Raw genomic sequence first — 11,680 nt, 5'->3', positions numbered from 1 at the left:
ACTGTTAGAGATACTGTGACCACCACCCTCGGTATCACAACAAATCAATATCCTGATTGGTTTTCATTTACAATGTTGTTAACTGCCTTCCAAGTGTTCGATGAAATGCCAACACTCCAAGTGGCTGTTTGGAATGCCATCTTTATCCAAAGGTCTTCAAAGAGTGAATATTAAACTTGTTAAATGCACATTTACCAACATGTTGCATTGGTACTCTTTGAAGTTTTTTATTTATGGAAAACTCATTAACTAACTATGCAGTCATCAAAGGAAACCTTTTGGTTAGGCTTCATGTAGTTTATTCTCTTAAAACTAAGTGTTTTAATCTTAGTGGTGTTTTTGTTGCTTATGAGGAACTTGCAGTAGAATATGCCCTTCACATTTATGTCACTCCTAATTTTATGTTAGTTAATATTGTGAGCATAGTTTGGCTTAAAGATGCTTTAGTAGTGTTTAGAAACATGTAGTAGACTGATTTGTATTGAATTTGAATTTTGTTTCAGTGCTTGAGGTTGGTGACAGAGTTTTTGAAGTTTTGTCCACTTGGGTGGTATTGATTTTGATAAGGTTGGACTTGTTCTTCCTTACTCTAGTTCTATTTAATAATTATAAATGTATTGATCAACATATGTTTATTGACAGTTTCTTATTTTCATCTGTTTGATATTTAGAGTTGTTGATTGGTTGGCTGGAGATTTCAAGAGAGATGAAGGTATAGACCTTTTGAAAGACAAACAAGCTCTTTAGCGACTTACCGAGACAGCCGAGAAAGCAAACATGGAGCTTTCATCATTGACTCAAACAAACATCAGGTATTTGCTTTGTCATTGAGCAACTGACACTCTTTTCTCGTACTTTATGACTATATGACTCTGCCTCATAAGATTTGTGCATCCTTAAGCAAGAATTAAAATTTTGATTCTGATTGTGGCTTTAATCAGTGGAGGGCAGCATGCCTAGGGATGAAACTATGATTCCAAACCCACTAACTTAATTTCCATGGACTTTTAGATTGTGTATGGGAAGTGAATTATATTATATGTTATCTAAATATGGACTTCAATTCCACTAATTTTTGCTTTCAAAAGAAAAAATTCCACTAATTTCCATGAACTTTACCTATTTGATCTTCCTGGAAATTGTGTAAAAGTTATTACTAATATATAATTCAGGACACTTCTTAAGCAAAGTGTGTGTGTGTGTGTGTGTGTGTGGGGGGGGGGGGGGGGGGGGGGGGGTTTACTAATATATAATTATGACTATTGGGTAGTTTTAATAAACACTGAGTTATATGATTCTAAATTATGGATGAGGTGGTCCCGATTGTCGTCATTGTTGTTACTATGCGAGCATTGCAACTGTTGCGGTGTGAAATAATTTTAGCACCACTTTACCATTACACTATTTACCCATCAAAGCAGAGTCTCGGTTTGCTCTGTAAATATTGATTGGGAAGTTGCTAGAAATACACCGTTGAAGACTGTTTAACGTCAGATTTTTCATTATAACTAAAGTAGATTGCGATCTGGGGTTCATAAATTTTTATTTTTGGTCAGAAGATTTTTAAAAGAACATGGCCGGAATAGTCTTATGCGGTTTCTGATGTGGGATGTTGCCGTTGCGGAGGTGGCCTAGTGGCCACACACAGGAAGGGAGAAGGGTGGAAGCCTAAGGTCTAACCCACATAAAACATCCTGGCCAAAAACAATAAATTGTTTCATTCTAGTGGAGACAATACTTCATAATTAGAACTAGAACTTTTAACTATTGATGCCAAACACAACATTGTAGTATAGCTATGCTTTTGTTTAACCACTTTTATGAATGTTACTGTTATATAACTACCTTAGTCAGTAGTATAGAAGAAAACTGTTAGGTTTTTTTTATGACCAAATAAATTGTACACTCATAGATTGCGGTTTTGCATGTATTACTGAATTAACAACCATATATTTTACAAGTATAAATGTTTACAACCTGCAATATATATATATATATATATATATATATATATAGGCTTAATTAATAAAATGGTCCCTTAAAGACATTTTTGGTTTCAAATTGGTCCCTTAAAGAAAAAAAGGTCTGAATAGGTCCCTTAAAGAAAAAAAAGTCTGAATAGGTCCCTTAAACACATCTCCGTTAATCAATTTGGTCCCTAAAAATGGGTCAAAATAGGACCAAAATATGTATGTATTTGTATTCTCAAGTTTCATACAAGTAATTTCAGATTTATAAAAGGAAACTTGAAACAAGTAGGAGTTTGGTCAATCACCCTTAGTTTGAAGAAACCCCAAGAAAGTTGTGGATAATATCAAATGAATGGATATATATTAGTAGTGAAATGTGCACCTGTCAATCATAATATCATGTTTCTCATTCCACTTCCACGGTTTCCTACAAATCATCAACCTTAAATGAAGTACAAGTTGTTTGCAGGTAAATCTACAATCAACACCATCACACAAATTAATTTCTGCAAACTAAGCATCCAAATGCCCCATGTGCTTCCAACTGGACCATTCTATTCATTTAAAACACTGCATCATGCTGAGTACACTTCTTTTTCCACGGATGACCTTAGAAATTTAGTTTGAGTGTGAGGACCTGGAAATCAAATAGAGAAGAAGCTCATTATTACCTTTGAATTCTGTAGTTTATGAATTTTGAAATGCACTATAAGATGATTAAAATCATAACTCCATAAGCAATTACAAAGTTGGTTATGATTCAAATAAGCATATAAAAATATCAGTTTATCTCACCAGCAAGAAAGACCTTTTTGATTATGCTAAGCTCTCTATTAACATCCACAATATTCAATCTTTCTTTCGGTGATTCCATCGAACAAACAAGTCCGATCTTAAAAAGTGAAACTAACCACTCCTCTACGCTTGTAATAAGATTTTCACTGTTTCCATCTTCTATTACTACTTTTGCATCTCCTGATACAAGATGTGGGTCCAAAACCTTTATAAGATTATCAGGAAACGAAATTGAAACAAAGTTGTGCAGATTTTGACCATCTTCAAATGTTTCATCAATAGGTCTTCTACCGGTAAGCATTTCTAGTACCAAGATTCCAAAGCTATACATGTCACCACATGTGGACACTTCAGAACCCATTCCATACTCTAAAACATGTAGAAAAAGAAGTTAATACTATGCCACTATAATTCAAAGAAACAATTAATGTAAGATTCAAGAATTTAGAACATACCTGGAGGAGCATAGCCAACAGTCCCTTTTATTTCAATTGTACTGTTATCCATTTGAGAGGTTCCGTCAATGGCTGAGATGAGTCTTGATATGCCAAAATCACTCACATGAGAAACCATGTCATTATCAATAAGGACATTGCTTGGCTTTAGATCACAATGAAGGATCAATTGCTCACATTCATGATGAAGATAGTGTAATGCAGAAGCAACATCAATAATTGTATTCAATCTTTGATTAAGATCCAATGTTCTTGGATGCTCACCATTTTCTTCCCTTGGATGCAACCATTGTTCTAAGCTTCCATTTTTCATGTAATCAAAAACTAAAGCTTTAAATTCTTGACCTTTGTAATCTGTACTAGAGCAACATGTTAAAATCTTAACTAAATTTCGGTGTCTAACATTCTTGAGTGCATTACATTCAATGATGAAACTCTTGTGAGCTCCCTTCTTTTGCAGGTTCAAGACCTTTACGGCAACAACATGATCTTCTGACACAAGATTTGCTTTGTACACAGAACCAAAACTTCCTGATCCGATCAAGTTTGTAGGCGAGAACCCATCGGTTCCTCGATGTAAGTCATGGTATGAAATCTTAGCTAGTTGATCAATTGTTGGTGAATCAAAAGATCGTTTTCGATTTATTTTCCTTATCCAGTAGATTGTTATAATAAATGAAAGAACGAGAAGAAAAGAAACCACACAAATTATCAGTGTTATCAACTTGAATTTATGGTGTTTTGTGTGTTTTCGACGCTTGATATCGCATGGTGGTAGATGCAGTTGTGCAATACCTCCACAAAGCTTATTGTTTCCAATAATTGCTACTTGGGTTGCATTTCCAAAGACACCGTTTGTCGGGACCTCACCTTCCAACATGTTGAAAGAAACATTCAAGTATTCTAAGCTAGAGATATTTTGCATAACATCAGGAATTGGTCCGTACAATTTATTTCTGGAAAGGTCTAAATATCTAAGACCTTTGAGAGATACAAAAGAGGATGGTATGGTTCCGTTGAAGTAGTTCCCTTGTAAGCTGAGGTGTTCTAAGCTTATGCATTCACCAATAGTTTCAGGAATATCCCCAGACAAATGGTTCTCAGAGACATCTAGCCAAAAAACATGTTTTAGCATACCCACTTCTCTTGGTAAGCTACCACTCAAAGAGTTACCCGACAAGTCTAGGCGAGTTGATAAAGAAAAAAGATTAAAAACCTCTAAAGGTACGGTTCCTCTAAGCTTATTCTGCGAAAGATCTAGAAATTGTAACTTTTGACAGTTTCCTATGCTTGAAGGAATATTTCCGTGAAACATATTATAATATAAATCCAAAAAATACAATTGACTGAGATTACATATAAAGTGTGGTATATTTCCTGACAACTTGTTTATACTCAAACGTAACATTTGCAAGTTTTGAAACTTTTCAAAAGTAGTTGGAATAATTCCTTCAAACTGATTAGATTCTAAGGACAATGATATTAAGCCAACTAGACGTCCTAGTTCAGCAGGAATTTTTCCTGATATCATATTAGCATCAAGATATAGTAAATTAAGCTCAGTAGATAAATTCCCTATAGAATTTGGAAGAATGCCACCAAAATAATTATGGTAAATAGAAACCACATTCAATTTAGTACAGTTTGTCAAAGATTTTAAAAACTCTAAATCCTTAGCTGAATTGTTACCTAAATTGTTGAGTTCCAAATTTAGATGGTATAAATCTTTGAGCTTTCCTAGACTTGGAACTTGTCCAACAAAATTATTGTCAGAGATATCAAGATAATTAATGGAAGAAGATGCATTTATAGAAGTGGGGATTGGACCTGAAAATTGATTTCCTGAAATGCCAAACTCTTGGATATTTGGGAGGTTGTGAAACATGTTGGGTGGAAGAGAGCCATGAAAGTTATTAAATGCCATGTAAAATATAGTAAGTGATGTGATGTTGTAAACACAAAAAGGAGGGGTACCTGACAAATTGTTCTCACCAACATGTAAAATTGTCAAAGTTTTTAGGCGACAAATTGCTTGTGGAATATCTCCTTCAAAGTTGTTACGACCAAAACTAAGGTGTGTTATGAATGAAAGATTCCCTATGAATGATGGGATTCCTCCGGTTAATTTGTTATTAGAAACAGTCATTCTTTGAAGATTTTTCAAAGAGGCAATTTCAATTGGTATTTTACCAATGAGATTGTTCCTAGACAAGTATAACTCTTTAAGATTGGAGCAATATGTCAAGTTTGTAGGAATTTTACCTACAAAAGAGTTATTGGAGATATGAAGTTTTTGCAATTGTAGCAACTGACCCAACTCTTGTGGGATTTCTCCATGGAAGCTGTTGTTTTGAAGGGTGAGATTTTTCAAAAAAGTGAGATTACCAATATAGGGAGATAAAGATCCATGTACCTGATATCCTCCTAGGTTCAATCCTATAACTCTTTGGTGCATGGGATTGCATGTGATTCCACGCCACTTACAGAAGTGGATGGAAGAATTCCAAGATTCAAGACTTTTATAGGGATCACTGGATATTGATTCTTTGAATTTGAGCAATGCCAAATGATCTGTTTGGTTTCCTAATATTGCAGGCACTGCCACAAAATGATCTGTTAAGGTAAACAGAAAAAGCAGATGAAGGTATAAAAGTGTAGGTGACACTGACAAGAAAGAAAAAGACTTCATTTGATTTAGAAGAAAGAAGTAGCTAGGTTTATGCTATTTAGTTTTGTGTGGGAATAGAGAAAGGAAGCATGCAAATGCATATAAAAAAAGAGATAGAAAAAGACTTCATTTGATTTAGAAGAAAGAAGTAGCTATGTTTATACTATTTAGTTTTGTGTGGGAATAGAGAAAGGAAGCATGCAAATGCATATGCATATAAAAAAAGAGATTATATTGAAAAGTCAAGTCAATTTATCAATCGAACAGACAGAGAAGCACACCACATGGTGGGAGCCAAAAGTAAGTGACAGACAGTGCTTTTACGATAAAAACAAATACTAGCATTTCAACTTGACAACCGTTTTGTCAAAGGGTTGAAAAATGGAAGATATGCCAAAGCCAGCCGATGATGGGGAAACTTATCTCCAATTTGGGTTGAAAAATGGACAACTTCGCAATGTACCAAAAAACAAAATAAATAACTTTTCAATGGGATAACTTGTGTAAATGGGAGTTCCGTGCGTTTAGCTCAATTGACATGGACATTGCGTGGGCCGAGGTTCAAGCCCTGGTCATCCCACTTATTCACCTTAAAGGTGAAATTTCTAGCCACTAGACTAGTTGACAAAAAAAACTTGTGTGAATGGGAGGCTTATAATTTTTTATAACCTCATTATTGCAGCAATTTATCACTTATGTTTTAATTTTTTTAAATAAAGTATGGAGCATGCGGCTGCATCATATGATCAAACTAACCCAACTATAAGATGAGGATTGCCTCCGCTTATAAAGAAATCTATGTTCAGATCATATCTGATGTGAGACTTCTTAATATGTTACAACAATTAACCAAAAGTTGTATCAATATATAGTATATCCAATTAGATAAGATCGCCAATCCCATATCTGATTTGAAAAAGGACAATTAAGAAAGAGGTGATCAGGAGTTTCCCGATCATTTAAACAGAAGTTTGGGGTGGGGTGGGTAACTAAACTGGTTATGCTAGTTGAGTTAAGGGTTAAGGAGCAGGAGGTCCAGGGTTCAAGTCCTGACAAAGAAGAAAAAAACTAATATTGTAATACTAACAACTAACATTGCTTGTAAAAAAAATTTAAAGACAAGTTGCAAGTCAAAATCATTATGCAACCCCTCGACCAAAGACTGTTATTAGTGGGCAACATTGCATGAATGAATCTCTAGAAAATGAAGGAATGTGAGAGAGGGATGAAGTTACACCAAATTAATTTCTTACCCCAAAAGCTTTCATGTACTTTTCAGTTTTCATTTATGGAACAAAAAGCTTTCATTCTATTGAGTTTCTTATTAAGTAAATATTTTTTTTTATAAAGTCATTATATTGAGTTTCTACTTTCTGATATGAAAACATAAACATACATTATTGAAGATCAAAACATAGTGAAAATCATAATTTTTTCAAAAAGTTATATTTTAAAATTGATTTTTATGAAAATCTATTTGAAATAGATTCAAAATTAAGTGATTTTTTAAAATTTTGATATCCAAAAAAAGTTTCAATAAATCGATAAAATACACCTAAAATAACATTTTAAAAATAACCGTTGAAACTAAATTTTCATTTGAAGTTTTTATAAAAAGTTTTTTTTTAAAAAAACTTTTACACAAAATTATGTAAAAACTATTCATCCTCTCTCTGACATTTAATCAAACATCTTATGTGTATCATCCCACAAATAATAACTTCATCTATTTCCTTACTTGGTCTTTTGATCTTCTCAAACATTCCTTATTCATTCTTGAGGTGATGTTTTCTATGCTGGATATTCTTCCATATCCATATTCATTGATCTTATTTCAACTATTTAGATTTTAAACATAAGTACCATGTTCTGAAAAAATGTAGTTTCATTTGTGTTTTGCAGAATTCTGAAAAATTAATAGGAGTATCTACGAAGTGATTTGCTGCAATGCTTTGAATTTCAGGTCATTCTTACTACTTGATATATTTGTTTTTTATGTTTTGTTGTTGTTAGCATCTATTAGGTTTTTTTGGTATGAAACCTTGGCTAGCCGGTCATTTATTACTGAATCAAATATAGGCTTCATTTGGTTAAGGACTAGATGTCGGCGTAATTGGTCAAACTCTACGATGAATCGTTTGTGTTCTTGGCCAAACAGACTAATTTGTAGGCATCTCACCATGTTAGCAGAATACTTTTTTGATAATATTACATTCATCAAATATATGATTGATTCACATGCCAAAAATAACTAAAAATATATGCTTGACTTTTTATATATTTTTTAAATATCTGCTTGATGTTACATGAATGATGGATTGATGCATTCAAATGGCAAGAGGAAAACTTAGTAAACAATTTTACACTTGTGATTTGACTCTAGTTTCACCTGCACTGCATCATATGGCACTTTAGTTGCCGAAATTTATTTCAGCTTTGATTACTCGTGAGGGGGTGAACACCTGAAATTCAATACAAAACTCATTACCTCTATATGTTTGTAGATTAGGGATTTTGAAAACATGGATGAAAATTAAATATAACTTCGTAAGAAATTAATTATTGAAAAGTCAAACAAGCATCCAGAATCTCAATTTACCTTGCCAGCGAGAAAAGTCTTTCTAATTATGTTTAGCTCTCTAGTTGCATCTGCTATGTTCATTCTTGCTTTAGGTGTGTCCATCGAACAAGCAAGTCCAATCCTAAATAGTGAAACTAAGCATTTCTCTATTGTTGGAATAAGATTCCAACTGTTTCCATCTTCAATTGTTGCTTCTTCATCTCTTGCTACAATATGTGGGTCCAAAATCTCCATAACATCATTAGGAAATGAAATTTCAACATACATGCGAAGATTTTGACCATCTATAAACATTTCATCTGTAGGTCTTCTTCGCGTAAGCATTTCCAATATAAGTATCCCAAAGCTATACATATCACCATGAGTGGAAACTTCGGAACCCATTCCGTACTCTAAAAATATATATAGCAAAACATTGTTAATACTGAGTTGCAAGTATAAAGTCTAAACAAAAGATAGGAAAATTCAAACTAAAAAGATTTAATGATATACCTGGAGGAGCATATCCAATGGTCCCTTTTATTCCGATTGTGCTAGTGTCCTTAGGAGAGATACTGTCGACAGATGAGACAAGTCTTGCTATACCAAAATCACTCACATGAGCAACGATGTCTTCATCAATAAGGACATTGCTTGGCTTTAGATCACAATGAAGGACCAACTGCTCAGATTCATGATGAAGATAATGTAATGCACAAGCAACATCAATAATGATATTCAATCTTTGATTAAGATCCAATGTTCTAGGATGCTCTACATTTCCTGTCCTTAGATGCAACCATTGTTCTAAGCTTCCATTTTTCATGTATTCAAAAATTAGAGCTTTGAATTCTTGACATTTGTAATCAATACTAGAACAGCAAGTTAAAATCTTAACCAAATTTCGATGTCTAATATTTTTGAGTGCATTACATTCGGTTATAAAACTCTTTTGAGCTCCCTTCTTTTCAAGGTTCAGGACCTTTACAACAATGACTTTATCTTCTGACATAAGAATTCCTTTATACACCGAACCAAAGCCTCCTGATCCAATCAAGTTTGTAGCCGAGAACCCATCAGTAGCCTGATATAAGTCTTGGTAAGAAACCATAGCTAGTTGGTCAGTTGTTGGTGAATTTGAAAATGGTTTCTTGGTTCTTTTCCTCATCAAGTAGATAGATACAATAAGTAGAATTGCGAGAAGAAAAACAACCACACTAACTATCACTGCTATCAAACGGTAATTATGGTGTTTTGCCAGTTTCATATGTTCGACAGGGCATGGAGGAAGGTGCAAGTGAGAAATACCTCCACAAAGCTTATTGTTACCAGTCACCGCTAATGCGCTAGCATTTCCAAAGACACCTTCTTTTGGAACCTCTCCATCCAACATGTTAAATGAAACATTCAAGTGTTCTAAAGAAATATTTTGCAGAACGTTAGGAATTGTTCCAGACAATCGATTTCTTGACAGGTCTAAATATCGAAGTCCTCTAAGAGACCCCAAAGAGGAAGGTATGATTTTGCCGAAGGAGTTTCCTTGCAAATAAAGGTATTCTAATTTTTTGCATTGACCAATGGTTATAGGAATTTCACCAGACAAATTGTTCTCGGAGACATCTAGCTTATTAATATTTTTTAGCCGACTCACTTCAACAGGTAGGTTTCCACTCAATGAGTTTTGTGACAAGTCCACAGAGTTTGATAACGCGGAAATACTTAAAACCTCTATAGGTATGGTTCCTTTAAGATTGTTTTGTGAAAGGTTTAGGTGATTTAAACTTTGACAATTTCCTAAGTTTGGGGGAATATTATGTTCTAACATATTATGTGCTAAACTCAAATAATACATCTTACTAAGGTTGCCTATGAAGGATGGTATATGTCCTAACAATTTGTTTTCACTCAAATCTAACACTTGCATCTGTTGAAACTTCCCAAAAGAACCTGGTATCATCCCTTCAAAACGGTTGTTTTCCATGGCCAAGATAATTAAACTATATAGATTTCCTAATTCTAAAGGAATTTTCCCAGATATTTGATTACTCCCAAGATACAGTTGACTAAATTGGGAAGTTAAGTTACCTATGAGAGATGGCAAATGACCTCCAAAATTATTATAAGCTATAGAAACTAGTTGCAACTTACTACAGTTTGTCAATGATTTTAAAAAATCTAAATCTTTCGTTGAATTGTAACCAAAATTATTTAATTCCAAATTTAGCCTCAAAAGATTTTTTAGCCTTCCAAGATTTGGAATTTTTCCAAGAAAAGAGTTTTTACTGATATCAAGTTTTGTAAGGGTAGAAGCATTTGCAACAGAAATGGGCATTAGACCTGAGATTTGATTGTCACCAATTTGAAACACTTCAAGATTTGGGAGAGAGTTGAAAATGTTGGGTGGAAGAGAGTCATTGAACTGATTCTGTGCAGCTGAGATCGTAGTAAGAGATGACATATTGTAAAGACAAGAAGGAAATGTACCAGACAATTTATTGGCAAACACTAATATCATTTTCAAGTTTTTTAGGCGACATATTTCTTGCGGAATATCTCCCTCTAAGTTATTATAAGAAACTGAGAGAATTGTTAAGAATGAAAGATTTCCTATGAATGATGGGACTCCGTCGGTCAAATTGTTTCCCCTAACACTAAATTCTTGAAGCTTTTGAAGAGAGCCAATTTCAATTGGTATTTTTCCAATCAAATGGTTCCCTCTCAAGTATAAGTCCTTAAGGTTGAAACAATTTGACAAGCGTGTGGGAATTTCTCCGGAGAACGAGTTATTGGTGAGATAGAGTTCTTGTAATTGTAACAACTGACCTAACTCTTGTGGGATATTTCCAAAGAATTTGTTGTCTGCAAGGTTGATGTATCTGAGAAAAGTGAGATTGCCAACATGAGAAGATAAGGATCCATGTAACTTATATCCAGGTAAGTTCAACTCAGTAACTCTTTGATGCATAGGACTGCATGTGATTCCATGCCATTTACAGAAGTGGATAGAACCATTCCAAGAATCTAAGACTCCATTTGAGTCACTTGATATTGAATCCTTGAATTTGAGCAATGCCAAATGATCAGTATGGTTTCCTAATGTAAATGCAATTGTTTTTGTTCCGAATTTGAAAGTAAAAAGAAAATATAACAAAAGTGAAAATGTGGGAAACATAAGGGAAAAAGTCTTTTAAGGAAACAAGAGGTTAATAGTTGTGTGGGAATTGAGTATTTT

At 33.9% G+C, this 11,680-nt stretch overlaps 2 protein-coding genes across 3 annotated transcripts; both read right to left on the bottom strand.

Annotated features, from left to right (window-relative positions):
* Positions 1 to 2,147: 2,147 nt before the first annotated feature.
* LOC123907490 (probable LRR receptor-like serine/threonine-protein kinase At3g47570) lies at positions 2,148 to 6,077 on the bottom strand. Of its 2 annotated transcripts, XM_045957791.1 has the most exons (4): positions 5,634 to 5,832; positions 3,221 to 5,482; positions 2,766 to 3,134; positions 2,157 to 2,607 (listed from the first exon to the last, which is right to left on the bottom strand). In XM_045957791.1, exons 1-4 carry the CDS (start codon positions 5,683 to 5,685, stop codon positions 2,546 to 2,548), a joined length of 2,745 nt encoding a protein of 914 aa, XP_045813747.1. In that variant the 5' UTR covers positions 5,686 to 5,832; the 3' UTR covers positions 2,157 to 2,545. The 2 variants fall into 2 exon arrangements, with proteins under 2 accessions (XP_045813746.1, XP_045813747.1); XM_045957790.1 differs by having other exon boundaries at positions 2,148 to 2,607; positions 3,221 to 6,077.
* A 2,059-nt stretch (positions 6,078 to 8,136) lies between these two features.
* LOC123907492 (probable LRR receptor-like serine/threonine-protein kinase At3g47570) lies at positions 8,137 to 11,680 on the bottom strand. The gene is made up of 3 exons (XM_045957793.1): positions 8,962 to 11,680; positions 8,488 to 8,861; positions 8,137 to 8,350 (listed from the first exon to the last, which is right to left on the bottom strand). The coding sequence occupies exons 1-3, from the start codon at positions 11,618 to 11,620 to the stop codon at positions 8,300 to 8,302; spliced, it is 3,084 nt and encodes a 1,027-aa protein (XP_045813749.1). The 5' UTR covers positions 11,621 to 11,680; the 3' UTR covers positions 8,137 to 8,299.

The sequence above is a fragment of the Trifolium pratense genome, linkage group LG2, assembly GCF_020283565.1.
Source record: "Trifolium pratense cultivar HEN17-A07 linkage group LG2, ARS_RC_1.1, whole genome shotgun sequence".
Classification (NCBI taxonomy): Eukaryota; Viridiplantae; Streptophyta; class Magnoliopsida; order Fabales; family Fabaceae; genus Trifolium; species Trifolium pratense.
This window is presented reverse-complemented; position numbering and strand designations above follow the sequence as displayed.

What these genes read in the sequence shown, in the direction of transcription:
- LOC123907490 (XM_045957790.1), bottom strand. Translation starts at nt 5,909, where the DNA reads ATGAAGTCTTTTTCTTTCTTGTCAGTGTCACCTACACTTTTATACCTT. An exon ending in TGTTGGCTATGCTCCTCCAG is followed by an intron (nt 3,135 to 3,220) that starts GTATGTTCTAAA and finishes TACATGTTTTAG; the next exon opens with AGTATGGAATGGGTTCTGAA. An exon ending in CAAAAAGGTCTTTCTTGCTG is followed by an intron (nt 2,608 to 2,765) that starts GTGAGATAAACT and finishes TTTGATTTCCAG; the next exon opens with GTCCTCACACTCAAACTAAA.
- LOC123907492 (XM_045957793.1), bottom strand. Translation starts at nt 11,620, where the DNA reads ATGTTTCCCACATTTTCACTTTTGTTATATTTTCTTTTTACTTTCAAA. An exon ending in CATTGGATATGCTCCTCCAG is followed by an intron (nt 8,862 to 8,961) that starts GTATATCATTAA and finishes ATATATTTTTAG; the next exon opens with AGTACGGAATGGGTTCCGAA. An exon ending in AGACTTTTCTCGCTGGCAAG is followed by an intron (nt 8,351 to 8,487) that starts GTAAATTGAGAT and finishes ATTGAATTTCAG; the next exon opens with GTGTTCACCCCCTCACGAGT.